At 39.0% G+C, this 27,899-nt stretch overlaps 2 protein-coding genes across 12 annotated transcripts in view; both read left to right on the top strand.

The window, feature by feature from the left end:
* ST6GAL1 (ST6 beta-galactoside alpha-2,6-sialyltransferase 1) overlaps positions 1-19,882 on the top strand; it is a 94,073-nt gene extending 74,191 nt beyond the window's left edge. For all 11 annotated transcript variants that reach the window (XM_087725511.1, XM_087725514.1, XM_087725512.1 and 8 more), the window contains 5 exons: positions 4,567-5,214; positions 6,252-6,349; positions 13,236-13,337; positions 14,912-15,086; positions 15,477-19,882. In XM_087725511.1, coding sequence (XP_087581637.1) covers positions 4,614-5,214; positions 6,252-6,349; positions 13,236-13,337; positions 14,912-15,086; positions 15,477-15,718 — 1,218 coding nt within the window. In that variant the 5' untranslated portion in view covers positions 4,567-4,613 and the 3' untranslated portion in view covers positions 15,719-19,882. The remainder of the gene's footprint in view (positions 1-4,566; positions 5,215-6,251; positions 6,350-13,235; positions 13,338-14,911; positions 15,087-15,476) is intronic.
* Positions 19,883-19,959: 77 nt separating this feature from the next.
* Positions 19,960-27,460, top strand: GPR35 (G protein-coupled receptor 35). Its single transcript, XM_014068643.2, has 3 exons — positions 19,960-20,221; positions 24,273-24,427; positions 26,134-27,460. Exon 3 carries the CDS (start codon positions 26,145-26,147, stop codon positions 27,063-27,065), a length of 921 nt encoding a protein of 306 aa, XP_013924118.2. The 5' UTR covers positions 19,960-20,221; positions 24,273-24,427; positions 26,134-26,144; the 3' UTR covers positions 27,066-27,460.
* The last annotated feature ends 439 nt before the right edge of the window (positions 27,461-27,899 follow it).

The following is a 27,899-nucleotide window of genomic DNA, read 5'->3' as shown; positions in this document are numbered from 1 at the left end:
ATAAGAGAGTTATTCTTCAAAATTGTGGCTTTTTGACAAGTTCTTCAGCTATTTCTTTGGCTCTTTGCTCCTTATTAGCAGTGGGAGTGGGAGATTTGACTGTGTATATTACAAAGGCTTTTGTGGGAGTAGAGGATCCTTGCCTTTAAAGAAAGGTAGCTTAAATATGTTTAGGATACAGATAAACAATTAAGGTGAAAGAGTCGTAGAAAAAATAGTTATGAGAAATGTTTTAAATGAGTTTGGCCTAGGGAAGAAAATATTGTGAAAAGACATAATAGTATGAAGTATCTGAAAAGTTTACATGTAGAAGACAGGCAAGATTGCTGGTCTAGAGGACAAGACAAACAGTGACATTTTCAAGGAAATTGAATTTGGCTGAACATCAAGAAACAAAACAGTATGAGCTATTCAATTGCCTTAGAAGGTGGTAGATTTTTCTTGGTCGGAGCTGTGTAAACAGAGGCTGAATGACCATCTGATATGGATGCTGTAGTAGTGGGTTCCTATACTGGTTGCACTAGATGTTATTTAAGGTCCCATATAACCTGTACATTCTATGATTCTATGCTAGAAAAAGGAAGGTTTAATAACACTTAAAACATGGGCTTTGTGCAGGCACCAGAAAGGAGCCAGATAGATAACCTTTCCCTTCTATGTTTGTGAGTCTATATGTTTGTGAACAGCTGGCATTGGTAGAAATGAAATAGTTAATAAAAAGGAATCCCCTGATTTTCCTGTGCATTGCTTGGAGAGTCCAAGCAATGGGTTAAATTGGTCTGGTTGCCTTCACTAGTGTTTTTCCTTGGCCACGCCTCCTGGTGCCTCGTGACGCCAGATTTTTATCTCAGTCTGGCCCAGTTAGGGATTAATTCAGTGAGTTCCAGCTTTTACTTTAATCCAAGGCTTGGACTCTCCTATTTTTTATTTTATTATTTACCTTTTTCCTTGCCATTTTGTTTTTTCTTTATCCTGTCACTCCTTTTTTGTTTTTGAAACCTTCTCCTTACTTTCATCAGACTGTGAATTGAGGTAGGAATGGACGTGGGGGGGGTGCTCCCCTGTTCATGTCGCTTGTGGACAGCAGCGGAGGTCCTTTTAAAGTTTTTTCTGTCCTTGTGAAGAACGGCGGTGCTCTCGGCGGCTGCCAGGGGTGAACCAGGAGCTTTTGTTTACTTTTTTCACTTGTGCTGAGCCACGGAGAGCGTGGCAACTGCATTGCTACCATGCAGTCGCCATCTCTCCTTCTCCACCCTCACACGGGTGTGGCGGCCATTTTGAAAGGGGTTTTTTTGTGCCCTTTTTTCCTGAGCCTGTTACTGCCTGACCATTCAAGTAGATCACCATGAGGTCCCTCTAGAACCACGGGTTCTCCTTGAACCTGGAAAAAAGTCATCTTACTCCGACTATCAAGCTTCTCCACCTGGGAGTGGTGATAGACACTTCCAACTGCAGGATGACCCTCTCCCAGGACAGGATAGACAGCCTAGTCTCCCTAGCTTGCAAGGTTCAGGGGTCGAGGCAGGTCCCTGTGTTGCTTCTCTCACAATTGCTAGGAAAGATGATTTCGTGCATCTCAATAGTCCCATGGGCACGTCTCCATTTCCGGGAGTTGCAGTGGTTATTCCTGCCTCATTAGAGATCCAACAGAAGCAACTCCCAAATGAAGGTCCGTCTTCCTCCGGCCGTGAGAAGGTCCCTCGGATGGTGGCAATCAGCCGCTCTTCGGAAAGGTCATCTCTTCAAAGAGCCAGAGAGTAGTCATCACAATGGACGCCAGCCTTGCCACCTGGGACACGCACATCGGCCCTTAGGTGACTCAGGGCAAGTGGTCTCCAACCGAAGCGGCTTGCAACATCAACTTCCTAGAGCTGCAGGCAACAAGACTCACCCTGCATCATTTTCAATAGGACATTCTACATCGACATGTACTCTTGATGATGGACAATGTGGCCACCAAGGCCCACATAAATCAACAGGGGGCACGAGATCCAGAAAGCCCATGGCAGAGGGAGATGCCCTAGGCAGGTGGGAGGAGCATAACATCAAATCCCTCAGCTCCAATCCCATCTCCGGGGTGGACAACACCCAGATGGACTGGTTGAGCAGGACCACCATAGACAATGCAGAGTGGCAATTACACCAGGTCCTGTTTCGTCAGTTGTCCAACAGATTCGGCACTCCAACAGTCAACCTGTTTGCCACCCACGAGAACACGCAACTCCAACGGTTCTTCTCCCACTTCCACTCGCAGGGAGTGGAGGGGACGGATGCTCTCCACTGCAGGTGGCCCCAGAAACTGCTATATGCCTTTCCACTTCCCCTGTTACCACAAGTGATCCGCAAAATCATTACAGAGAGGGCGGAGGTACAATTGGCCGCACCTCACTGGCCTCGGAGGTCCTGGTACGCCGATTTTGTCAGCTTGTTGGTGTCCAGCCCATGGTGAGTACTTCAGGGTCAGGTCTCCCTCAGGGGGCCATAGTCCATCCAGACCCCCAGTGGCTCCAGTTGGCTGTCTGGCATTTGAGGGGGACCTCCTGAGGAGGGACGGCCTGTTGGAAGAGGTGATACGTACCATCCAGGGATCCAGGCGACCTTCAACGACCAGAATTTATGATTCCACCTTCGCCAAGTGGTGCAACAACCTCCAAATTGATCCAGTCACAGCACCTGTTTCCTGTGTATTGGACTTTCTTCAGGAGGGCCTCGACAAGTGGCTTGCTCCTAATACTCTCCATTGCCAGGTAGTGGCTTTATCCACCATTTGTTCGGGGGCTTCAGTCCAGCCCCTCAGCAGGATTCCAAGGCTTTGGTGTTTCCTTAAGGGCGCTTCCAACATACACCTCCAGTGGTCCACCAATACCTGGCAACTATTGGTGGTCCTTCAGGCCCTCACTTCAGCTCCTTTCGAGCCGCTGAGCACTACTTCTCTTTGACATCTAACTCTCAAGACAGTTTTTCTTGTCGCAATAACATCTGCGAGGCGCATATCTAAGCTGGATGCCCTATCGGTCTGAGAGGACCTTTGTATCGTCCATCCAAATAGGGTGTACTACGCCTGGACCCTGCCTTCATCCCAAAGATCAACACAGGTTCTCCAGGGGGTTGTTTCCATGGCCGAATCCCTGGCCAGACCTTCCCACCCTAGTGACATGTAACTTGGGTATGTCCCATTGCTTGGACTCTCCAAGCAGTGCACAGGAAAATGACCATTGGCTTACCTGAAGGGTTCTTTTCTGTGCACTGCGGGAGAGTCCAACCCGCCTTGGGTCTTTCTGCTCAGAGATTTGGAACCATCAGGTCTAATCAGACTTACTCCTACTGCATCAATGAACCAACTACCTTCACTGGATCCAGAACTCATCAAAAATCTGACATCACAAGGCACCAGGAGGCGTGGCCAAGGAAAAAGGTTCCCAGGGCAACCAGACTAATTTAACCCATTGCTTGAACTCTCCTGCAGTGCACAGAAAAGGACCCTTTAGGTAAGCCAATGGTCATTTTATATGCACATCTCTACCCAGTTCAATGGTGCTGCATCAAGTAAACGTATCCAGCAGAGACATTTCTCTATCCAATTCTAAAACAGTCATCTCCTCTTACATGTATTGACTCTTACCCAGGGGTGAAATTCAGCAGGAAATTTTGAGTAGTTTGGAGAACCGGCAAATACCACCTCTGGGTGGCCCCAGAGTGGGGTGGGAATGCAGATTTTGCAATATCCTTCCCCTGAAGTGGGATGGGATTGGAGATTTTGCAGTATCCTTCCCCCAGGAGTGGGGAGGGAATGGGGATTTTGCAGTATCTTTCCCCTGCCACCCTCACAAAGCCCCGCCCACAGAACCGGTAGTAAAAAAAAATTTTTTTAACTCTGCTCTTACCATTTGTACTTTTATCTCATTTATCTCTCAGTAAAAGAAAGAAGAGAGGGAGATGTCTGTTTACTTTATGAAATGTAACACATGAGCATAAAAAGCCCTATATTAATAGAAAATAGATATAGTCCAGTCTCTTAAGATCTGAGTTATGGGAACTATTTAAAGATAGTTCCACGCGACCTATTAGATCTCATTGATTAGGCCTCCTCCGAGTTCCATCTGCCGGTCAATGCCGACTGGCAACTACGCAGAGGAGAGCCTTCTCAGTGGTAGCTCCGACCCTATGGAACGATCTCCCCGTGGAGATTCGTACCCTCACCACCCTCCAGACCTTCCGCACAGCCCTCAGAATCTGGCTATCCCGTCAGGCCTGGGGCTAAGACTGTAACCTGCCCGAATGGTATGAATGTTGTGTTTTTAATTATGTATTGTCTTATATGTTAAAAGTTTGTCTCCCCCCTCCCCTTTGGGTTGTGAGCCGCCCTGAGTCCCCCCAGGGAAAAGGGCGGCATACAAATAAACTTCAATCAATCAATCAATCAATCAATCAATAGTGGCAATCCTATGCAATCAGCTTTTGGAGAGGTACTTGAATCAACATCTAAAAAGCACTAATGTATCTATATATTGTTAACTCTCCGTCCCCCTCCCCCCATTAATATACTTACATTATTTCATTTTTCAGGTCTATACATCTGAAACTGAACTTTCCAGCCTAATGTATTGTACATTATGGGTCATGTCAAGTTGTTTAGAAAATGGATATTCGGCATTATCTTTTTCATTTTGGTCCTGACTGTTTCTCTATGGAACGAAACTCGGAAAGGAACTTACATCTCCATAAAAATAGAAAGCCAAACTGATCATCTGCAGCTGTGGAAATGGATTAAAATGAAATCAGGAATGGGCCAGAATAAAATTCTCAATGGCACAAGCAAAGTTACTTTGTCTAACAAAAAATCCCAGGCTAAATTTAATAATGCTGAACCTAAGCCCAAGAAAATCAAAGTCTGGAACCAGTATAGTTCTTCCCAAATACTTCACCCTAGACTGCAAATACAAAGAAAGAATTACTTAAACATTAACAAATTTCATGTGAAATACACTGGACCAAAGAATATTGTTAAACTCAGCCCAGAAAAAGTGTTTTGCCAACTTCGGAAACAACTAGACTTTAGGATGATAAATACATCTGATGCCCCTTTTAATACATCTGAATGGGAGACATATCTGCCTAAGACAAATATCAGCATGGAACTGGGCAAGCTGGGCCGATGTGCAGTTGTATCCTCTGCAGGATCTATTAAGCACTCGCATTTGGGAGCAGAAATAGGTTTGTATTTGTGTATTTTTCTGTTACAACAAAAGCAACGTAATATGTTTACAATGTTTTCCTGTGAGTTTTCTGTACAATAGTGCAGGAAAAGGTAGTTTATCCTGAGCTAATTGTTAGAAGCAGTGGCATGATTTGTGTCTGGATGTTGTGGGTGCCTCAACACCGAAGGTTTTGGACCGCTGAAGAGATTGGACAGCCATTTGTCTGAAATGGTATAGGGCAAGGGTTCCCAACCCCCCACCCCACCCCCAGTCTGTGCACTGGCACTGGTCTGCAGCATTCCAATAAATGGGCCTTGCAAACAAGCAAAGCCCCATACACGTGTTGCAAGCAGCATGAGAAACCATGGCCCTTCTGATCACGAAAAAACTTATCTGCACAAAACCGGTCTCTGGTGCCCAAAAGGCCTCTGGTATAGGGTTTCTGCTTGAGCAGAGGGTTGGACTAGAAGACTTCCAAGGTCCCTCCCAACTCTGTTATTCTGTTGTTTCGAATAAAAATATCTGGAGTGCACGAACTTGGATAAGGCTAAAAAACCCAACTGGAAGCCCTAGCCAATTTTCCTTGCTATCAACTTGTCCAGATTAAGGTTCATTTGGTCATTCCTCATACACTCCAGTTAATTGCAATCCATCAGAATCACCTTGTGTTTCTTAATTGCAAGAGAGGCAGCTGCAGGCATTGAATAAAGCGATCTATGCCCAACTCTACATCTTAGTTAAAGGAGTAGTTTATTGTATAGAGATTAATGCTCTTGAGTTTTAAATGATCTCTCTCCCTCCCTCCCTCCCTCCCTCCCTCCCCCTCTCTTATTTTTTTTCAAAGGTTTAACATTAATGTAGAAGCAGATCAACATAAATTAATTATAAAACTATGGTATACATTTTTCAAATATATGACAAGAACATTGAGGTGACATTGAAACTTGTTCCTAGCTTTTTTTCTGTAGAACACAGAATTTCCTAGCTGAGCTACTGAAACTTTAAAGAATTTGCTCTGAGATGTACTCAGTTCATATTTTCTGTGTCTTTCAGACAGCCATGATGCAGTCCTGCGGTTTAATGGGGCCCCTACCAAAGGGTTTCAGGAAGATGTTGGTGAGAAAACTACAATACGTCTTGTTAATTCTCAGGTAGGTCAGCTAAATAACAACAGAAGTGGGAGAAGTTGGGTGGTTTTCATAAGGGCTAGATCTACAAGGGTAGTCTGTTCCTAAACAGCAAGCTCTCCTCACCAGGCCACCTTCCAGGTTTCTTGCCTGCGGAGCCCCAAGGAGGATAAAGGCCAGGTGAGGGAGGGTTGTTGGGTGCAAAAACTGGTACTAGTTCTGCATCCAGTCCAACACTGGGCTCTTACCACCATGGCTGGCTGGTGGAGGAAGGGAGCAGCCAAGAAATAACGCTTACCACAGCCTATGCCTGCTGGTTACTGCAAGCCCTATGAATTGGATGTTTTCTGTTCCTTCTGCTAAAAGGATTTCTAGGCTTCTTGGGGAAGCTGGGGAGGATGGCAACAGAATATAGCAGCCTCTGTGTTTGGCCATGTTGGACTGTGTGGTGAAAAGGGCAGAAATGGGTCAAGGTAGGCTGGTGGAAGAAGATGGAATGGAGGCAGTTAGCGCAGAGAAGAATAGCATGAAGTCTTTGCCTAATAATTGTGCAGTCCATGCTTAACAACCATAACTAGGTCTGCCGTCATAAAGCAACACAGCCCCATAATGTTTTGCTTAGTGATGAAAATGACAGTCTGAGTTAGGATCATAACTCAAAGACTACCTAGGTTAGTTTAATTAAATGTTAATTGAATGTTATTAAATTAAATTTAGCTTCTGTCTAGATCATATCTATTACCATGTTTCCCCAAAAATACAACATGTTCTGAAACTAAAGCCTTGCCACATTTTTCAGGTGGGCAAAAATTTAACCCACCCCCGAAAATAAGCCCCCTGGACAAACCCCCCCACTCCAGCCAGGCAGATCACCACTCACCAACCTAGCGGTATCCCAAAGGTGCCAAGCCATGGGAATTGGGGAGGGAGGCAAAGGTGATCGTGTTGCTTGGCACCTTCGGGATACCGCTAGGTTGATGAGTGCCTCTGTGCCCAGCTGAAGAGGGGAGTTGCCGGCGGTTGCTCTCTTGTGAGCGGGCTCCCAAAGACCCGGGCACAGCCTCATGGGCGAATGGTTGTGCTGCCCTTTCCAGGCAGGCACAGCATCATTCACTGACCTAGGGGTATCACCAAGCCGCATGAGCTGCCACCGGCTCCTGTGGCTTGGCGCCTTTGAAATGCCAGTGAATGGCGCTCTTCATGGCTGGAGAAGGGGGTTACGTGATCGGCTGTTCAGCGCTCGCTCCCGCGCTTCCCAACCTCACGATGCCCTGGCCCAGCTCTCTCTGCAGAGGAAGAGCTCCTCCGCTGCCGTGCATGGTTTTTTCTGCGGCTTCCAAACCGAGTCGTCTGGCAATGGCCGCTCTGGGCGTACACTCTTTGGTTGTGGGCCAGCTGCCGGCAGAGCATACGCCCAGCGTGGCCATTGCTGGAAGACTCGATTGGAAGCTGCAGAAAAAGTCATGCGGCGGCGGCAGCAATGGAGGTACTCTGCTTCTGCGGGGAGAGCTGGGCCAGGGCATCGTGAGGCTGGGAGGCGCGTGAGTGAGAACAGAACAGCCGCTCGCGTAACCCCCTTCTCCAGCCGTGCAGAGCGCTATTCACTGGCATTTCAAAGGAGCCAAGCCGCGGAAGCCAGGAGGCAGCAAACAGGCGCTCACGTGGCTTGGCGATACCCCTAGGTCAGTGAATGGAACTGTGCCTGGCTGAAAAGGGGGTTTGCCGGTTGGCTGCTTGTGAGCGTGGTTGTTTCATGGCTGCTATGTTGCGACAGCACAACACAGCCATTCACCCATGAGGCTGTGCTCTTTGGGAGCCCACTCAGAAGGGAGCAGCTGCCCAGCAACCCCAAAACAATAAACCCTCCCATCATAATAAGGTCCAAGCCATATTTTGTGAGTAAAAAGAAAATAAGACTCTGTCTTATTTTTGGAGAAACACAGTAGTTTATTTAAATGTTAATTTCATGTTTTTAAGTTACATTTAGCTTTTGTCCAGATCATATCGATTTCTATCTTAAGCCTGCCAGTTTTTTTACAGCTGACGTTCAAGTATCATAGTCCAAAAATAGATGTGCAGTTTGTGCTAAATTTAATTGTGTCAAGATATGTCTCCCAATATAAAGAAAGTTTTCTTTCTTACTTTATATTATTAGCAGATGTGCTTTTGATTGTTTTCGTAATTCTTTCTGGTTTTGCAAGTTATTCTAACTTTTTTATTTTTATTATTATTAAAGGAAGAGAGTGCAATAATACTGTTACAAATTTGTACTTAAAAATGCTCTGCTTCCACAGCTGGGTGCCCATGCCTCTTTTTTTTTTTAAATGCCAAATAAGAAAGTTCCTTTCTCTATTATTGGGGGGGGGGGGTAACTGAAGCAGGGGAAACCAGAAGGGCTGCAACCTGCAGAACAGTGGTGGTTCCGGATCCCGTTGCAACCCATATGCTGCAATGGGGCCAGGCACCCACCACGTGCACATGCGCAGCACGTGCATGCATACCCACCACCCGTGACACTCCAGCTGCTCTGCGGAGCATTGCGCAGGCACCGTACACTCCATGCATGTGCGCAAATGCCCCAGTCAGGTCAAATAGTGGTAAGGGGAACGGGTGGGCAGGTGGGCCCTCCAGAGCACCGTACCGGAACAATACCTGGTGCTCCCCAGTAGGCACCGGTACACCCATACTGGGACGTACCAGTCGTAACCCACCACTGCTGCAGAACCCTGGAAAATGGAAGAGCTGCATGCACACCTGTCATCAGTGCAAAAACTTCCAAGCCTCATGAGAATTTCACTGAAATTTTCTGTTTTCTGATTTTCAAAAAAAACACATTGAAAGCAATTTTTTTTTCGACTTGAGCGAAAGAACAACCAAAATAAATGCAGGTGTAATTAAAGGCAATGCACTGTTTTTAACTGTGCAATCCTTTTAGGTAGAAACTTAGATAGTTTTAAAAGTTACTTAACATATTCTGTAATAAAAAAACCCAATTCAGCTTCGTATTTACATTGCAGGAATCCAAATCATAAAGCAGCCAAGGGATGCAGCTTTGATTCCAAATACAGCTTTGACTTCAAATAAACGTATTACCAGAAAGTGCTTTATGTATGATTTGGATTTTGAGGAAATGATACGGGGAAACTTTGCAGAAGTTTCTGCACAGGGTGGTGGGGGAGGTTTTAAGCCTCCACAATTACAGTTTTGACACACAATGTGCATGCTATTATTAGTCTTTGCAGGAAAATAAATATCTTTAGTGCCTGTAAATTAATGTCAATGATGGGGGGAAAACTTCACTGAGATCGTACAATCACCATGAAAATTATTCTCCCTTTCTCTAGTAAAAAAAGAAAAGAAATTAATAATAAGTATTAATAAAGATGCTAATACACTATCTAAAAGCTATAGTGGGAATAACCCCTATGATGGATTTCAGGAAGTTCAGTATAATTCTGTACATGTTTACTTATAATTAAGCAAGTCAGTGGTACAAAAACTGTATCTGGAGTTGACCTCGAATAGTAGCCATGTCTGAATTAGCTGGAAAAGAAAAGTCTCAACCTGCATTGCTGTTCTAGAGACTTCTAGCCAGTTTCAGAAAGTTGTTGTCTAACATGTTTGGAGGGCACAGAGTTGGAGAGGAGTACTCAAGAGATTCCATATTCATTGCAGCTGACTCCATCAAACAATGTTGGAACGCATGAATCAGTCTGCATATGATGCATGCAGGGCAGTGATGGAAATGGAGTCACTGAAAATCATTCATTCTATACAAATACTTACAAGTTTATCTGAGCACATGGAGAGAATTTATATATATTTAGGTAGTCCTCGAAATACGACCACAATTAAGCCCAAAATTTATGTGGCTAAGTGAGAAATTTGTTAAGTGAGTTTTGCTCCATTTTATGAGTTTACTTGCCATCTTTGTTAAATGAATCACTACATTTGTTAAATTAGTAATACAACTGTTAAGTGAATTTGATTTCCCCATTCCCTATTTGCTTGTAAGAAGGTTGCAAAAGGTGATCACATGGCCTCAAGACACTGTAACCATCATAAATGTGATCAGTTGTCAAGCATCTGAATTTTAATCACATGACCATGGGGATGCTGCAATGGTCATAAGTGTGAAAATGGTAATAAGTCACTTTTTTCAGGACTGTAACTTCGAACAGTCACTAAGTGAACTGTTGCAAGTCAAGGACTCCTTGTATTTTAGAAGTAGTAGAAGTAAAATTAATGCTGAAGTGAAAATTAGTTGATACACTAAAGTTGGCTGGCCAATAGGAATATTGCATTATTGGTTAATTGGTGTAATTACTTATACCAGAGGAATAATGGAAACAATTAATTGAAAATTTAAGAAGAAATGAGAGACCAAGCAGTTAAATAGATAACGAAGGGAACAATCAATACAAAACAGAATTACTAAATGGTGGATTTATAACAGTTAAACGGAATTCAACAAGTCACTGAGAGCAGATATCTCAAGTTGTAGCTCTGATGCATTGTGCTCAGCTAAAATAACCGGAAATATGCAGTGACAGGATATTAATGAGGCAGCTGAGTTAATGGATAAGGACTTTGTTAAGACAAATTCATTATAAACTTCCTTATCACTGTAGTTCACAGAACTCAGAGACGTAAACAAAACATGCTCCCAGTCTTTGTTTAATGGTGATCTGCTGCCTCAGTTGAACATCTGAGCTGCTATGGCAATTGATACTCTTCTGAAGAACCCTTCGGTTTATGAGTAACTTCAGAGTTACTTTCTGAGTAACATTAAAAATGCAACTGCTCTATAAACCAAAAATAAAGTTATAGCATACTATTATAACAGAAATAACTCTGCTATCTTTGTATAAACATTCTCTGCCATCTTTGTATAAACATTCTCTGCCATCTTTGTATAAACATTCTCTGCCATCTTTGTATAAACATTCTCTGCCATCTTTGTATAAACATTCTCTGCCAGAGACAACATTCTTTCCTTTTTTAATATATTTTTTTGTAAAAAGGAGAATAAAAACTAACAAGAACTAATATAAGGAAAAAGAAAGCATAAAAGGTAGAAGGGAAACAAGAATGAAGCCAAAGTGCAAGAAGGATGAATGAAATGTAATAGAAAGAAGTAACTTTCAATTTTATTTACAGCATTTGTTTATAAGAACAAATACAAAATTACCTCTTACTCTATGGTTACAAAAAAACACCTCTTTTTTTCTATAATCCAGAGGCAACAATATTTTGAAAATTAAAAAAACATTTACATTTGGAAGCAGTTACAGTCATTTGGGAATCAAAGGCTTTGTTGGACCTTTATTACAAAACTATACAGTGGAAATTGTATGAACTATTGAAAGAGGGAACTCTGACTGATTTCTGCTTACTATCAGAATTGGATCCTTGGCATTATCTGAATAAAAATTAATGCTTGCACTCTCCAACTAATGATCACCTGATGATCACCTTTGGCCGAACCAGTAGTAGCTTGGCGGCCTGGGTCACTAGAACCAGCAACAACACAGGCCTGCCAAACTGGTTCTCCCAACAGCGCCATAGGCAGCACCATCTTGTTTTTTGCTTTTGCACATGCGCAGAGCAAGTTGTACTGCGCACGACACGTCCCTGAGTGAACCAGCAATAGTCTCTGTCGGAAACCACCCCTAGTTAAGGGTTAGGGTTGTTCAATGCTATGGCAAAATTTCAAAGGATAAAAATTTCACCAGGGGAGGTGCCTGCGTGTGCGTGCATGGGTGGGTGTGTATCTTTGTGAAGGCATTTGAGGTATTTCTATTCGTGACCCGTCAAAACCGCGGAGGACAAAATCGCGATTGACAAAAGCGTGCATGTGACGTCATCACAGCGCGACGAAAAAAATTAAAAATTGAAATAAAATTAAAATTAAAGCAAGCCGATTCACATAAAGGTAAGGGTTAGGGTTAGGGTTAGGTTAAGGGTTAGGGTTAGGGTTAGAGCGTTAGCGTTAGCATTACGTTTAGTGTTAGGTTAAGGGTTAGCGTTAGGTTTAGCGTTACGTTAACGGTTAGGTTTAGGGTTAGATTTAGGGTTAGGTTAAGGGTTAGGTTTAGGGTTAGGTTTGGGGGGGTTAGGGTAAGGTTTTCGCTTTATTTTTACATTTTTCGATCACAGCGCGATGTTTTCGTCGCGCTGTGATGACGTCAAATGCGCGCTTTCATCGAGCGTGATTTTGTACTCCGCGGTTTTGTGGTGGAACCATTTCTATTACTGTTTCAGCAAATGAAATAGGGAAGTGTGTTTGAATGCAAAGGTTCAAGATCACGGGGACATTGGAAATATATTTCAGATTTTTGCTTAAACATTCAAAATTAGAACTGGACTAACCTGTACTATGTGTGTGGTTGTTGTATGACTCACAAGGTGTTTATTTCTTCCTCTCCATATTAACCCTGCATTCATGTCCTTGAATACTCTTTGCTCACAGTGTGTAATTTGCTATGACTGAAACCTCACTGAGGCAAGAAAAGAAAATGTAAAACTCATGCAGCAGTAATTTATTCCCATTAACTCTACTGTCACATAAATTAAGGGCTGGTAGGTCATGAAAGTAAGTGTATTTGTTTTTGCTTGTGATGCTGTATATACAAGATCTTCCATGCTATCTCAAGTCCTACACAGATAAGTTGTGTAATGCATCTGGAAAGCATCATGTTGGAGAAGCCTAATTTAAAATAATGGTCCAAATAAAGCCGTGTCATCTGACTCAAATTAGCTTTCTGCAATCTCAGATACATGCACTTCAACTTTCATAATTCTAATAAACTGAGAATTCTAAGAACTGAATTGCATATACATTTAGATTGCCCCAGACTTTTCAAATAGGGAAGAATGCAATGATCTCCATCTCTTTTGTCATTTCTAGCTTATTACTGTTGAAGAAAAGAGTTTTGTTTCAGATGTACAATTCAGCTTTGGAATCATCATTCTGTGGGATCCAGCACCATATCATGCCAGTATTTATGAGGTAAATGTCATTGGTGTACAGTATGTAGGATGTCTAGAAAAGTTGGTGGGCCAAGGGATGGTACCGTATTTCATATGTCTTTCATTTTAGTATTTCATTGAGATGTTTTCTGATCTCCAATTTAAATGAACTCCTTTTAGGGAGTTTTCTTTTAATATAGCCTTTCTATCAGCATCACACAAAATATTCCTTCTTGGGAGATTGGCAACAGCCACTTTAACATAGTAAAGGTAAAGGTCCCCCTCACGTATATGTGCTAGTCGTTCCCAACTCTAGGGGATGCTGCTCATCACCGTTTCAAACCCAAAGAGCCAGAGCTGTCCAAAGACATCTCATGGTCATGTGGCTGGAATGACTAATACCAAAGGTGCACAGAATGCTGTTACCTTCCCACCAAAGGTGGTTCATATTTTTCTACTTGCATTTTTACATGCTTTTGAACTGCTAGGTTGGAAAAAGCTGGACAAGTAACAGGAGCTCACCCCGTTACGCGGATTCAAACCACTGAACTGCTGACCTTCTAATTGACAAGCTTAGCCACTGAGCCACCACATCCCCTTTAATGTAGTTTATAGGTTTTCAAATAAAGCTGTTCTCAAAGGCAAAGCAAAGTATAAATATAGTTTACTGCCTTCCTATGCTTCTCAAAAGCATTACTGGGTCGTTTTAAAGAAAGCACAATATCTTTCGTGTTAACTCTTTTCACTGTTAATATGATAGTTTCACTTTGTGTTTTGTAAAACAAAAATGTTTTTGAATTTAACATATCTATAACCACAAGAGAGAGCTCTTGCACAAGGAATCATTTCTTAAAACTTCCCTGTATTTTTTTTCTGTTAAGTTAATTTATTCTTGAACTATATCTAGGAAAAAGATCCAAGGACATTTACACCAGTAAAAGGACATGTAAATTCTATTACATTTTGTATTTATTTAATGATATGCTATTTTCTATTTTATGTTGTATCATTGCTGTAGGGATAGCACAAGGAGCTCCTGTAAACACACACACACACACACAAACACGCACAATTACTTGAGATTGTCAGCAACAATTGTTATAAGATTTACAATGAAGATTGCCATTTATTCAATCAATTTATTCCTACTTTTTATACTACATCATATAAATACTTATATAATATTTAAGACATTTATAAATGAATGTTATTTTACATTTAATATCTTACCTTTAACAGTTTAATATTCATTTTTAAATCTGTTTAATGAAAAGGCATTTCAAGGTCAAATCTGCCATTTACTTGCTAGAAATCAGTAAGAGAAGACAGGATAAAAGGATAAAATGCATCAAGAGTGGAAGAAATCCAACCAGAAATTGATTCCTCTTTGTGTGTCTCTCTCTCTGTGTGTGTGTGTGTAAGATTGTACTTGTGATGGAAGCTACCTCTTTATATATTTTTCTTTTTTTTCTACATACACTTAATTCTTTTTTTTTAACTCTCATTTGTATTTTCTTTTCTCTCTGTAATTAAAACTTTCAATAAAAATATTTTTTTAAAAGGATCTTATTTCCAAAGAGGAAATTTGCAACTCATTTTCATTTTTGGTTTCAGTGGTTTCAGAAACCAGACTACCCTTTCTTTGAAAGCTACAAGCATTATCGGAAGAGACATCCCAAGCAGCCTTTTTATATCCTGAATCCCTACATGCAATGGCAACTCTGGGATATCCTTCAGGAGAACTCACCGGAGGACATTCAGCCAAATCCACCTTCTTCTGGCATGCTTGGTAAATCTTTGGTTTTTCCTTTTGATTTGTATCCCTATTTTAGAGAAATAAAGTACGAAGATGATATTATGTCCAATATATAGGTAGTCCTTGACTTATGACCACAATTGAGCCCAAATTTTATGTTGCTTAATAAGACATTTGTTGTGAGTTTTGCCCTAATTTACTATCTTTTTTGCCGCAGTTGTTAAGTGAATCACTGCAATTGTTAAGTTAGTAAGTTAATAGAAGATTAGTATGGAATCCTTCAAATTTTCTATCATTAGAGGTTTCTGGGCAAAAGAAGGGGTTTTTTCCCCTTTGTTTTGTTTTGTGTTACTATTAATATTTTTTGCTATTAAATTGTTTCTTTAACATGCCTAAAAGTTTCTCTTTTTCTCTTTTTTCTAGGCATTGCTCTTATGATGCACTTCTGTGATGAAGTGAATGTTTATGAGTTTCTCCCCTCTAAGAGGCAAACAGACAGGTGCCACTATTACCAGAGTGTCCTTGATCAAGCATGCACAATGGGTGCCTACCACCCACAGCTCTTCGAAAAAAATATGGTGAAGCACCTTAATCAAGGCACAGATGAAGATATTTACAATTATGGAAAAGTGACTTTACCAGGCTTAAGGAAAGTACAATGTTAGAAGTGTGTGTATCCCATATTCTGGCCTTGGAAGCCTGTCTTGAATCACAAAGCACTTTAATTTTTAAAAGTAAGAGTTGTAAGGGCCCTTTCAAGAAACCAATGTGCATTTCTTCCATTCAGTTTGCCTTAATTCAGGATTGCAACATGTGCCAGAGACATATACAGCATTCTACAGAATGCATTTCTAATGAGGGCCACGAATGTAATTGCCCATTAGTTGTTACAGGAATGCAATGAAAAATATATTTTAAAAAAATAGGTTTGTGTCTAATTTTTGTGACTGAATTTTTTAAAAATACACCATTCTGGCCAGTTACTGCTTCAAAGCTTCTAAATGAGGCTTGGAAACTTCTAGATGAGGCTTCCATATTTTAGAAACAAGCCAATGGTGGAGGGACCAGGATTTCCGTGCCTTGTTGTCAATGTGTCTGTTCTGCACTATTCAGGTCAATATAAAAATATGATCCAGGATGGCAACTGTGTGAGAAGAATATATGAATTTAGAGAGCCATTTGTAAGGCCAGGCATGCCGATAGACATATGAGAACTGGAAATTCACAAAGTCCACATTCTGGACAGAAAGTGCTACTAGTTTGAAAAGGAGTAAAAGATGTTAGATAGATGTTAAAATTGAACAGCTCTCTCTCAATAGAATGGAAGGGATAGACCTCACCTACTGTATCTCCTGTTTATAACACAATCTTTTCACAACTCCAAGAAGATTTCAATCCATTTGCACTCTGATTTAGGTGATCCTGAGGGCACAGATAAATGCCCCCAAGGGGCCTCAATGACTCTCAGAGAGCTAATGACCTACCTTGAAAGTGCCAACGACCAGATGACTGTAAAAAATACAAATCCTTCCATTCCACAGCATTCAGTCAGAACTGAGGATGCTTCTTAGATAAGAAGCTAAATATCTTCAAAAAAAAAAAAGTCAAGTTGCCTGTTGAAAAAGCACCTTTGGGACAACCATGACCTGGATGACTGGGAATCTCCATAGACACTGGAAATGAAAACTAATATATCACTGTTAGAGGAATGAATCCCAGCCCTGAGCTCAAGCCTTTACCAAGACATTTTGCAAACCAAAGTAAAGGATGAGATGACTTGTTTTATCCAAAAATTAACACTCCAGAGCTCTTAAAGGTAGCAGAGTAGTATAGCAGGCATGGGATATGCCACTTTCCAACATTTTATTGCTGCTAGTCATCAGCATTCTGTAGGTCCAATTCTGTAGGCGTTGAATAAATGCTATTCCAAATCATATGTTGCAGATACTATAAACAGTGCCAAATTCTGTTAAATGCCTGATATGCTGTGATACTTTCAATATCACTAAAATAAACCCAGTTTTAAGAATTGGAATGTAATTTTTACAAATTTCATTGGCTGCATCTTCCCTATGTGTCATTAAAGATGGAGCTATGAAAAATGTGCTTTATTTTGTTTCAAGAATATGTTTTGCAGGGAAATACTATTTCTACCGATTCTACAATTTCTATATAGTGTGGATAATTTTGAAAATACATGTGTTTTTCATAGATGATGATGAAAAAGACCAAAACTCAATTAATGCTATATAACCTTCAACACGAATGTTGCTGTTTTTCACATATGTATATTCAGGAGCCAAGGTGGCGCAGTGGTTAAAGGCAGCACTGCAGGCTACTTCAGCTGACTGCAGTTCTGCAGTTCGGCGGTTCAAATCTCACCGGCTCAGGGTTGACTCAGCCTTCCATCCTTCCGAGGTGGGTAAAATGAGGACCCGGATTGTTGTTGGGGGCAATATGCTGACTCTGTAAACCACTTAGAGAGGGCTGAAAGCCCTATGAAGCGGTATAGAAGTCTAACTGCTATTGCTATATGCACACTCACCAATTTTTACACTACACTACCTCTGAGCACGTGGCCCAGGCTGTTTCATTTTAGCTGATTTATCAAAAGAACTAAACTGCTAAGATAACAATGTGCTGTGATAGGTTGTTTAAGTCACTTTCTAAACTCAAATGTTGACAGGGGTGCCGTTTTTGTCATGCCATGTTTCCCCAACTCTCCCCATTCTTAGTTTCAGTGAGGAAAACCTTTGCAGAGGCTATTCTGAGTTCAGTATGATCAATTGAAAAGCAGTAGCTCTAAACCAGGGATGTCAAACTCACATCATCATGGCAATGTCACGTGACATATCAGGACTTTCCCCCCCCCCTTTGCTAAACTGGGCATAGACGTGCCCAGTGTGTGACGCATCTGGTCCACGGGCCAAACGTTTGGCAGCTCTGCTCTAAAATATCCTCTGATCACTGTTTTAGGGCCTGCAACTGTACAACTGAGGAATGATATTGTTGGTATAATTGCATCTGCAACACTTTTTGCAGCCATAATTAGTACCTCAAGATGATCAGACCTCCTTTTATCAAAAATAGGAACCCTTAACATCCATCCTAGCAACCTAATGAATATTTCAACATCATTTTGTTTTGTTATATTGTCACTGTTTCAAATATATTATAAACACTTTTTTCTTTTACTTCCTGAGGCTTACTTTAATACTTTGACTTTGTTGAGATATTTTCATATTGATAGATATGAAAGGGCTACTTTGGGTATTATTATTGAAGTAATTTGCTATGTTGATTTTAATACGGTTCTTTTGAAAGAAAATCAAATGTATTAATATAATGTTGTCGGTGAACAATTAATATTTTTTCCAGGAGAAAAGAGTATTGTAAAACATTATGATTACAGGTTGTCCTTGACTTACAACAGTTCATTTAGTGATCGTTCAATGTTACAATGGCGCTAAAAAATAGTGATTTATGACAATTTTTCATAGTTATGACCTTTGCAGCATCCCCATGATCATGTGATCAAAATTCAGATGCTTGGCAACTGGTTCATATTTATGACCATTGCTGTGTCCCAAGGCGATGTGATCCCCTTTTGCGAACGTCTGACAAACAAAGTCAAGGGGGAAGCCAGATTCACTGAACAACCTGTGTTACTAACTTATCAACTGCAGTGATTCACTTAACAACTGTGGCAAGAAAGGTCATAAAATGGGGCAAAACTCATTTAACAAAAGAAATTTTGGGCTCAGTTGTGATCATAAGTGAAGGACTACCTGTACAATGATAAAATAATCATATCATAGAATTAGACTAGCCAAACTTTTACCTGTTTATTGGACTATCTTTATTCTAGCTGCTTTTTGGTTTCATGTATTCCTTATGTATGTAACCAGAATGTAGCCCACATATGAAAAAGGGTCAACATCCATTTGAATAACTGTGTAGTAGATGAAATAATAAATTCCTCATAAGATTCCAATTTGTTATCAGTTTTAAGTACAGTATGTAATTATACATAACAAAATTTATGGTTTTGAGGAATACAGATGGAATTTGTATATACACTAGATGGAATTTTTATATGCACCAATATATATATATATTAGTGTATCAGTATCAGTATCTCAACTACTAATTTATTAATGTATATAAAACCAACTGGATAAACACCAGCTGTTTTACTTTTACAATTAATCTGTATACATTTATTTTAATTTCTTTAGTCAGATCACTGTCAGGTTTTTCAAGTATTTTAATAATATGAAGGGGTTATATAGAACTTCCCAAGGAACTGAAGAAATATCTGTGGAAGTAACACAAAATAGCCATCCTCAACTAAAAGTTGGATAATTAGAGAAAACCTTGATTATGTATGCTTTTTATATGAAATTGTGTCATATAAATTACTCCATCCAGCCACAGTATTTGAAACAAGTATATATAATAAGTCCTCTTTAATCAATTATACATATCTGAAAAATGTTATTTTCCAAAACTATTTGAAGGCAATGATGTTCAATAATGTTGCATTTTTAATGGACTTGGCTCAAAAGAACTACTTTTAAGATCCAAATCCCAGCCAATTAAATGCTTTTCATTTTTGCTCCAAAATGTACCTCGTCTCAAGGTGTGTTTCTTTACTATTTTTATATGCCTGTAAAGGATTGTTCTATTAAGAAGCATTTGCATTTTTTTCCAGTTTGAATGTGTAAAGCATCCATGTCTGATTTGTCAATAATGTTCTTTAAAATATTTTGAAATAACTCTGAAGGACCCAAAGATGTAAAAATTGTAATAAAAGTTTTGTAAAGTCATTGTTTCTATCTCTATTTGCTTCATAACATTTCATTAGTTGAAATGAAATTAGAATTTGAAACTGTGTGGATATGATGTGATTCAATTGAAATACACTGGCAGGGGCATCAAACTCGATTGCATTGCAAGCCGGGTCATGATGACTGTGGCCTATGGGGACTTTCTTTGCCTTTGCAGAGCCAGGGTCGTGGCCTACACAGGCCATATCTAGCCCACGGGCCGCCCGTTTGACACCACTAAAATACAGCTTGAAACTGAAGCTGGAGAAGAAATTACATAGAACCCTCATCTTCTCTGCTGGAAACAGCAAGCAAATAGTCTTCTGCTTCTCCATCTAGGTACTGCAGGGTTGTTGAAAGTTCTACAACTAAATTTATTACAAACAGAAGAATTACAGAATAAAATAAAATTTGCTAAATAGAAAAAAGTTAAACATGCAAATATACCAGGAAACCTTAGACATAGGAAATACAAAAATGCCATAATTAGAGTCAAAATTGTTACATTCAAGATCAGAAATAGTAACAGAATTGGTAGGTTTAAAAAAAAATTATTTTCAAAACCAACATACAAATCCTCCTTTACATACTGTAGAACAGTGTTTCTCAACCTTGGCTACTTGAAGATGTTTGGACTTCAACTCCCAGAATTCTGGGAGTTGAAGTCCAGACATCTTCAAGTGGCCAAGGTTGAGAAATACTGCTGTAGAAAGTGTATCAATTGGTTACAAAAGGCTTTTGTGTATCTCTTCCACCGTCATCAAATATAATTCATATTAATTCTAATATTTTAACTCAGATATTTATTATATTACCATCATCATACCTCAACTTTTATTTGACTATAATTATTTAAATGTCCTTCATCCTAAAATATACCAAGATTTAATATATAGCCACATGCTGGCATTTCATTTACTTATTTATAAAATCCTCCATTAACATTATATCCTCATATCCTGTTTTAGCTAAACATCCATAATATTTAATAACAAAGTTTTCTAATCCTCCATATATATAGTTTATTATTGTCTTCTTAAACAAATCTGTCTGGACTCCTCTTTGCAGCTCCTTGTTTATAGTATTTCTCATGTAATATTGACGAGCTGTTTCTGTTTCCTTTTTCAGCTTATCTTTAATTCTCAGCAGTGTTATCAAATATTTTGCAAATAGTATTTCATAGTCCATAATTTCTTTAATGCCTTCTTCTTCTTCTATGTCCTGTCCTTTGAAGTAAATTTTCTCTCCATTTAGTTCCTTTTCCAATATTCCACTCTTTCCTCCCTCAAAAGTGAACCAATTGCCATGAATATCAGCAAGCTCAATCTCTTTATACTCATCTTCCATTTCATTTTTTTGAATTTCAATCTTCTTATTTTGTGTTTGAAAAACATCCTTAATTTCATCATATTTTGTTGCCAAATGCACCAAATAATCCAATTTCCTCTCGGTTCTTTCCTCTGTTTCCAACACCCTCTCCAGAGCTAAGAGTACTTCTCGGAGAGACACCATGTTTATATGCAGTTATATTTTTTCTTAGAAGCTCAGCAAGATTGGAACACTCACTCGCAAACTCTCTGCAAGCAAAAACAGACTTCAGAGGGACAGCTGTAAAATCTTATCAGATCTTAAGCCAAACAGCCGCACAATAAAAGCTTAGAAAGTCAAAGTCAAAGCAGGTCTATCTGTGTCTTGCAGAGAGTCAGAGAGAAATGAGGGTAAGGGTATAATCCATCCATTTGAAAAGTTTTGCTTAGAATCAATCCATGTAAATAACATTTAAAAGGTAAGATAACCACTGTCCAGAACCATTACAAAGATCAAATTCGCTCCTAAGTTCTTCTATTCTTTGATTTAAATTAGTTTTTAGATTTTATAGGCAGTCCTTTTTTAAAAACAATAAATGTTTCTCACCAGCTGGTATCACTTTCTATTTCCATATCGTTCCGTTCCTTTCTGGGGTTGCCCTGACTTCGTCAGTCTTGACAGACCGGAATTTTTATTGCCAGCAGAAGACTCTTGCTCTGCTTTTCTCGGAGATTTTGCGATATCCTCAAGATCAGCAAGATGTAATCTTCCTGTTCACCATCTCTTCGGGATGATTTAGGTCCGTTGGAACCCCCCAGCAATAAAAGTGTCGACTGCAACCTCAGAGCTTTGAGATTGCATGTCATCTCGTCACGGCATCGGCCCCGCCCTCCCATATTCCAAGACTATTCTTGATGAAGCAGCTGTGGATAAATATATTGAAAAGTCAGTTTGAGAAGTATGGTAATGGTGAACAGGTCAAGGGAAACTCAGAATTTTATGGTCATCATGACACCATGGGTTTTTCCTGTCATCACTAGCCTGATCCATACTGCAGGCCAGGTGAAACCATTCAATCCCAACTCATGACTAGGGCATTGAGAGAAGTTGGTCTGGAGAGAAGAAAATTATGGCTTTATTGAACATAATACAAAGACCTGTTTCTGGGTGGATTCAGAAACACATTACCAAGAGTGACTGTGGTATGGCAAAAATTAGTCATTTTTTTCTTTGCACTCTGCTGAGGTTATCATGTTGTTATCTAGATCTTCAGCAGATTTCGCATAATGCTCAGTGTGATTTCCTGGCTTTCTTACATGCTGCATCCACTTTAAACATATGGCAGATGACACATAAAATCATAAAAATGTCTCTGCTTTTGTTTGGAGTGCAACATATTGCTTCCCCATTTCCCTTCAGTATCTCTCTTTCTTTATTAAATATGTCATGCCAGCTGCCCAACCCAAAATCAAACAATGGATAAGGGCAATCTTATTAAACATTGATCTGGCATTCAATAACAGCAGCTAGAGCTGGGCCAGCCAGTATCCAAACGCCTGGCATCAGAAGTAAGTAATGAGGGGTGAAAAGTGGGAGCGATCTCAGCCATGGATCTTTCCATCCTGGTGATTGGCCCCCCTGCAGACTTGGACCATTATTCCTTTGTCTATCATGAGCAAGATAGCATTGCCTGCCAATTGCCCACTTCTCTGCCCCTACTTTCTCCCCCCCCCACACACACACTTCCAGACCATAAAATCTATTCAATTACCACAAGCACACACACACACACACCCCAACACCAAGCCACAGTAACTTTCCTCAATAGCTCCTGTACTGTTCTCAAGCATTCAACAACCTGAAGGCTGCTCTACTGAGACAATTAAACCAATAATCCACATGCAACCCTCAGAAATTATTTAGATAAATTGATCAGTAGATCAGTATTTTAAATTTTGCAAAATTAAAGAACCAGTAAATATTTTGCCATTTATTGTAAATTGAATTGTGATAGTTTTCCATTTCTTTTAAGAAAATTACCAAGTAATTATTAGACATATACATTATGCTACTAATTTGTATGTACAAATTTTCCTCACAACACAGATATGTTTCCTGACTTAAGCATTTTCCACAAATGTTACTTTTTCTCCCCTTTGTTTTTTGAAGGAATATTATTATTATACACATACACACCACTTCAGTTTTCTTTTTCCCCATCTTTTATTCAAGTTAATTATAAGATAAAATACAAATAGAAACAAATATTGATAAAGTTAAAGAAAGAAAAAGAGAATTGTAGAAAGAAGTGAAAGTTTAAGAAATTTATCTATACAAGTACCGCACTCTAGAAATGTTGCTCAAATATTGCTTGTTCTTCTCAAAAAATGTTTTTAATTGGTTCCAGGAAAGTTCACAAGAAAATGGATATATAAATTAAAATATATAACATTCCATAAAAAGCCTTATATGTGAATGTAGTTATTGTACGTTATGGTAAGGTGATTGCAGCTTGCAGCCCCTACATTTCAAACTATAGTATAATGCAATAGTTTCTTCCTGCCAAGTGTGGACTACTGAAAGATGCTGTTTTACTCTGTGATAAACCACAAGATGCATTATTTATTTAATGCTGAACGACTGATGTATTAGACACTGTTTTCATCTATACTAAATAGTCATCTTTTTTCATAAAAAGACAGAGGCATTTCCAGCCCCCTTAAATTCCTCCCCTCAGAAGAAACCCTTCCGAATTGTAGAGTTTCTAAGTAAAATAGAGATGATATTTTAAACTAAGAGAATTGGAAGAGAACTTGCAGGTCATCTAGTCCAACTCCCTGACCAAGCAGGAAATTCTGCATCTAAAATGATAGTGTTGAAATGTGCAACCAAAAGTTTCAAGTGGATTTCCTTCCAATCAGAATATTACTCACCAGGCTTTCATTGAAGTCATTTTTGGGGAAACTTCAAAGATTATCAAGTTCAACTTTTTTGAATTTCCGCAAGACTGCCTTGATTTTGAATGTTGATATGGCCATTCTGACCTCAGTGTTAGTACGTATATGAAATTGTCTTAACACAGGAATATGACAGAGCTGATTAATCTAACAGGAGAAAGAGTGATGGACAAAAAGCAGGCTGAGCAAAAGAACTCATCATCCTGAAAAGAGAGGGGAGGTGGAAACCCAAGGTGGAAGCAAACAGAAGAATATAGTGAAATCCTTAAAATTCTGAAAGGTAAGTTCTTTTGGATAAATATGTCTAGATACTTCCAAATAAGTCTTTTATTGTTATAATTGTCATGCTTCAGTCATAACATCCTATAGTATAGCCTGACAGCTATATTGTTCATTGTTAGTTTTTAGTGCCTTCTCCATATTTTTCATTTTGTTTTAAATGGAAAAGCTACAGTGATAGAAACCATCTATTCACAAGCACCACACTGCAGCTGATCCCTAAATGATACTGCCTATGACTTTAGCAACTATAAGTGAATATTGCTTTTACACAGGCAATATACTGCAACTTGCAAAAATAATTATTTGCAGACTAAATAGCAGGCAACAATTCAGTACTTCATAAATAACTTATTTTGTTTCAAACCAGACAGCTGTTAAAAAGTGCCGATCTGAACGCTGGAAAAAGATCCTTTGCAAGTCAGAGTTCAAGACTGTAAAATTTCTCTTCTTGAAGCATCCTCATGGCAATGTCTAATACAGAGGTAGTCAACCTTTTTATACCTACTGCCCATTTTTATATCTCTGTTAGTAGTAAAATTTTCTAACCGCCCACCAGTTCCACAGTAATGGTGATTTATAAAGTAGGGAAGTAAATTTACTTTATAAAATTTATAAAGCAGAGTTACAGCAAACCCCTACCACCCACCATGAAAACTGGAACGCCCACTAGTGGGCGGTAGGGACCAGTTGACTACCACTGGTCTAATATATATTTACATGGCACAATCTTCTACCTACCTACCTACCTACCTACCTACCTACTACCTACCTATCTATTTATTTATCTATCTAAGAAACAGGCATTGTGATCTCCGAAACTTTAAAATATATTGCTCACTAAGCTTTCATTAGCCACTGCTAACATCGCCAGAGTGTAAAAGCCATTAAAAAGATACCTGCCTTTATACAATGTTAATCAACTTGGCCATTGTGTGTGTGATAGGCCCATCCACCTGCCTCCCACCTGTAATTAGCTTTGTTGTTTTTACATCAGGCATCTTAATCGATGCTCCTATTCCTATTCAAGGCAGGTATCTCTTTAATGGCTTTTACACTCTGACAATGTTAGCAATGGCTAACGAAAGCTTAGTGAGCAATATATTTTAAAGTTCCGGAGATCACAATGTCTGTTTCTTTTATAACTACACCTGGAACTCGTGATATATACAGTATATACACATACACACACACACACACACATTCTTTTCATTAAAAATAATTTATAAAATGCTAAAAATGAATTTAAGAATATTCAAATTTATAATTAAAAGTAATTTAGAAACAAATGTTGAAACTCTGCAATCTCAAGCACTATCTATACTTTATGTTAATATTAAGCAGCATGACAAAATGAAAACATATGTTGTTCAAGCTTATTATAAACACTTCCAGAAAAGGGAGAGAGGCGGGGAGAAAGGGAATTGTTCAGGTGTATTTATAATTGGTTAAGAATATTTGGGCGCCAATAGGAGTAAGCCCTTAGTTTGATGGAGGCCTTGAGCAATTCCTTTCCAGTTAGTTCCCATCTGCTTTGTGGGAATAATTATACTAACTTTCTAAGATTATTGCAGGAATTAATATAGCTGTACGTTACACAATTAAAAATTGTACATAAGTATAAATATAATGCTATATATATAATTATGTAATAAATAGATAATTGAAATGTTACAAAAATAATTATTTTTTAATTTTCTTTTACAGATTCCCCAAAAATGAGCCTCAGAAATGATACTAGTGAAAGAAGCATTCATATTGCTGAAGCAATCATTTATGTACCAGTGTTCTTTATTGGAGTTATCCTAAATGTGTTTGCTTTAAGGATATTCTGTTGCAAACTGGTCAAATGGACTGAAACCAGAGTATATATGACCAATTTAGCCATAACAGACTGTCTATTTCTCTTCACTTTGCCTTTCAGACTAGTTTCTAACTTTCTATATAAGAGTATATATAATATATACCTGAATAAATTATGCATGGTTTTGGAGACTGCATATTTTATCAGTCGATACATGAGCATCTTCCTTATTACCATAATCGCACTTGATAGATGCATCGCCATAAGATATCCTCTTCAAGCAAAGACTATCAGGTCTCCTTTAAAGTCAGCCCTTGTCTGTGGACTTTTTTGGATCATAATTATAACTATTGCACTTGCATCCATATATGTGAATAATGAAAAGGGCAAAATTTGCTTTCAAACAATTCAAAGACCACCATCAGAGACTTCTTTTGCCGTGGTAATATGGGGATTTTTTATACCTTTAATTATCTTGAGTTTCTGTTCGGTTCAAATAATTAAAAAACTCACAAGGAAGAAAAAGACCCATCTTCATGAAAAAAAGGTCATTCAGAAAGCAATCAACATAATTCTGGCAAATATAACCACATTCATCATCTGCTTTTTACCACTCCATGTTGTCTATTTCGTTAAATACATAAATTTCAAAAATGCTACTGATGCTAATCTTAAACATGATCTGTCTCTAAAGGTTGCTATTATTCTTGCTAATACCAACTGCTGCTTGGATGCATTTTGTTATTACTTTGTAAGCCAGGAATTTAAGGAGGCTTCTGTAGTACGAAAGACACAGAATCAAGCACCTGAAAATCAACTTACTGAAATTATTTAGGAAGGCCATGACTCAACAAACAATTCTGATACCTTCAGACCTGTCTGGCATCATCTTCCTCCTAAAAGTTTGGATTGGAATTCTCTTTGCAGTCTTGATAAAGTACAGCTTAGCCTTCTCTATTAATATATTCATATGAAGACAACATGTTCCCATGTGTATTGGAGTATACATTATAAGTTTCAGGGAAATCAATTTGAAATGCAGATTACTTCCTGGAAATGTTGCTGTTTCATTCTCACATTTACAGTAATTAATGTCTCTTATTGTTTGATTTGTTGCTTTTTGATGCATCACATACACCAAATGTATATAGCATGTGTTTTTTACCCTATTCTGTAGCCTACCTCACTCTCTCCCCCTCCCCTTTAATAAACACATTTTGATTTGCTTGATGAACTTGTGGTTCATGCTGTTGGAAGGTGTGAAAAAACAACTTGGCAAAGTTAATCTATCTATCAAATTCATAGATGAAATTTTTATGAGCTAGATGACAAATTCGTGCCTAAGTTTTAAAGGACCAGTAGGCATATGAGATTTATATGTATTTAACTTCCTTTTAATGGCTTTTCAAAAATTGTTCTAGATAATAAACATTTAAAATGTCAATTTTTATTCATATGGCAATAGTATACATCGCTGTTCGTTAGCTAGCATTTTGATTTTTTTAAGCTTCTGTTTTAATTTCAAATAGTTTTATATATAGCAAATATTTTCAACTATGCTGCTTAATGCCAGGCAAGTCAAAAACAAGACTCCTCTTATTGTGATCTCATAAATAAGGAGCAGTATGATCTGGCATGTATTATCAAAAGCCAGCTGATCCTGTGGTGG

This window comes from Thamnophis sirtalis, unplaced genomic scaffold (genome assembly GCF_051295495.1).
Source record: "Thamnophis sirtalis isolate CommonGarterSnake01/CBP01778 unplaced genomic scaffold, rThaSir2_p1.2 scaffold_11, whole genome shotgun sequence".
NCBI lineage: Eukaryota > Metazoa > Chordata > Lepidosauria > Squamata > Natricidae > Thamnophis > Thamnophis sirtalis.
This window is presented reverse-complemented; position numbering and strand designations above follow the sequence as displayed.

Coding starts and splice junctions, on each gene's coding strand:
- GPR35 (XM_014068643.2), top strand. CDS start 26,145: ATGAGCCTCAGAAATGATACTAGTGAAAGAAGCATTCATATTGCTGAA.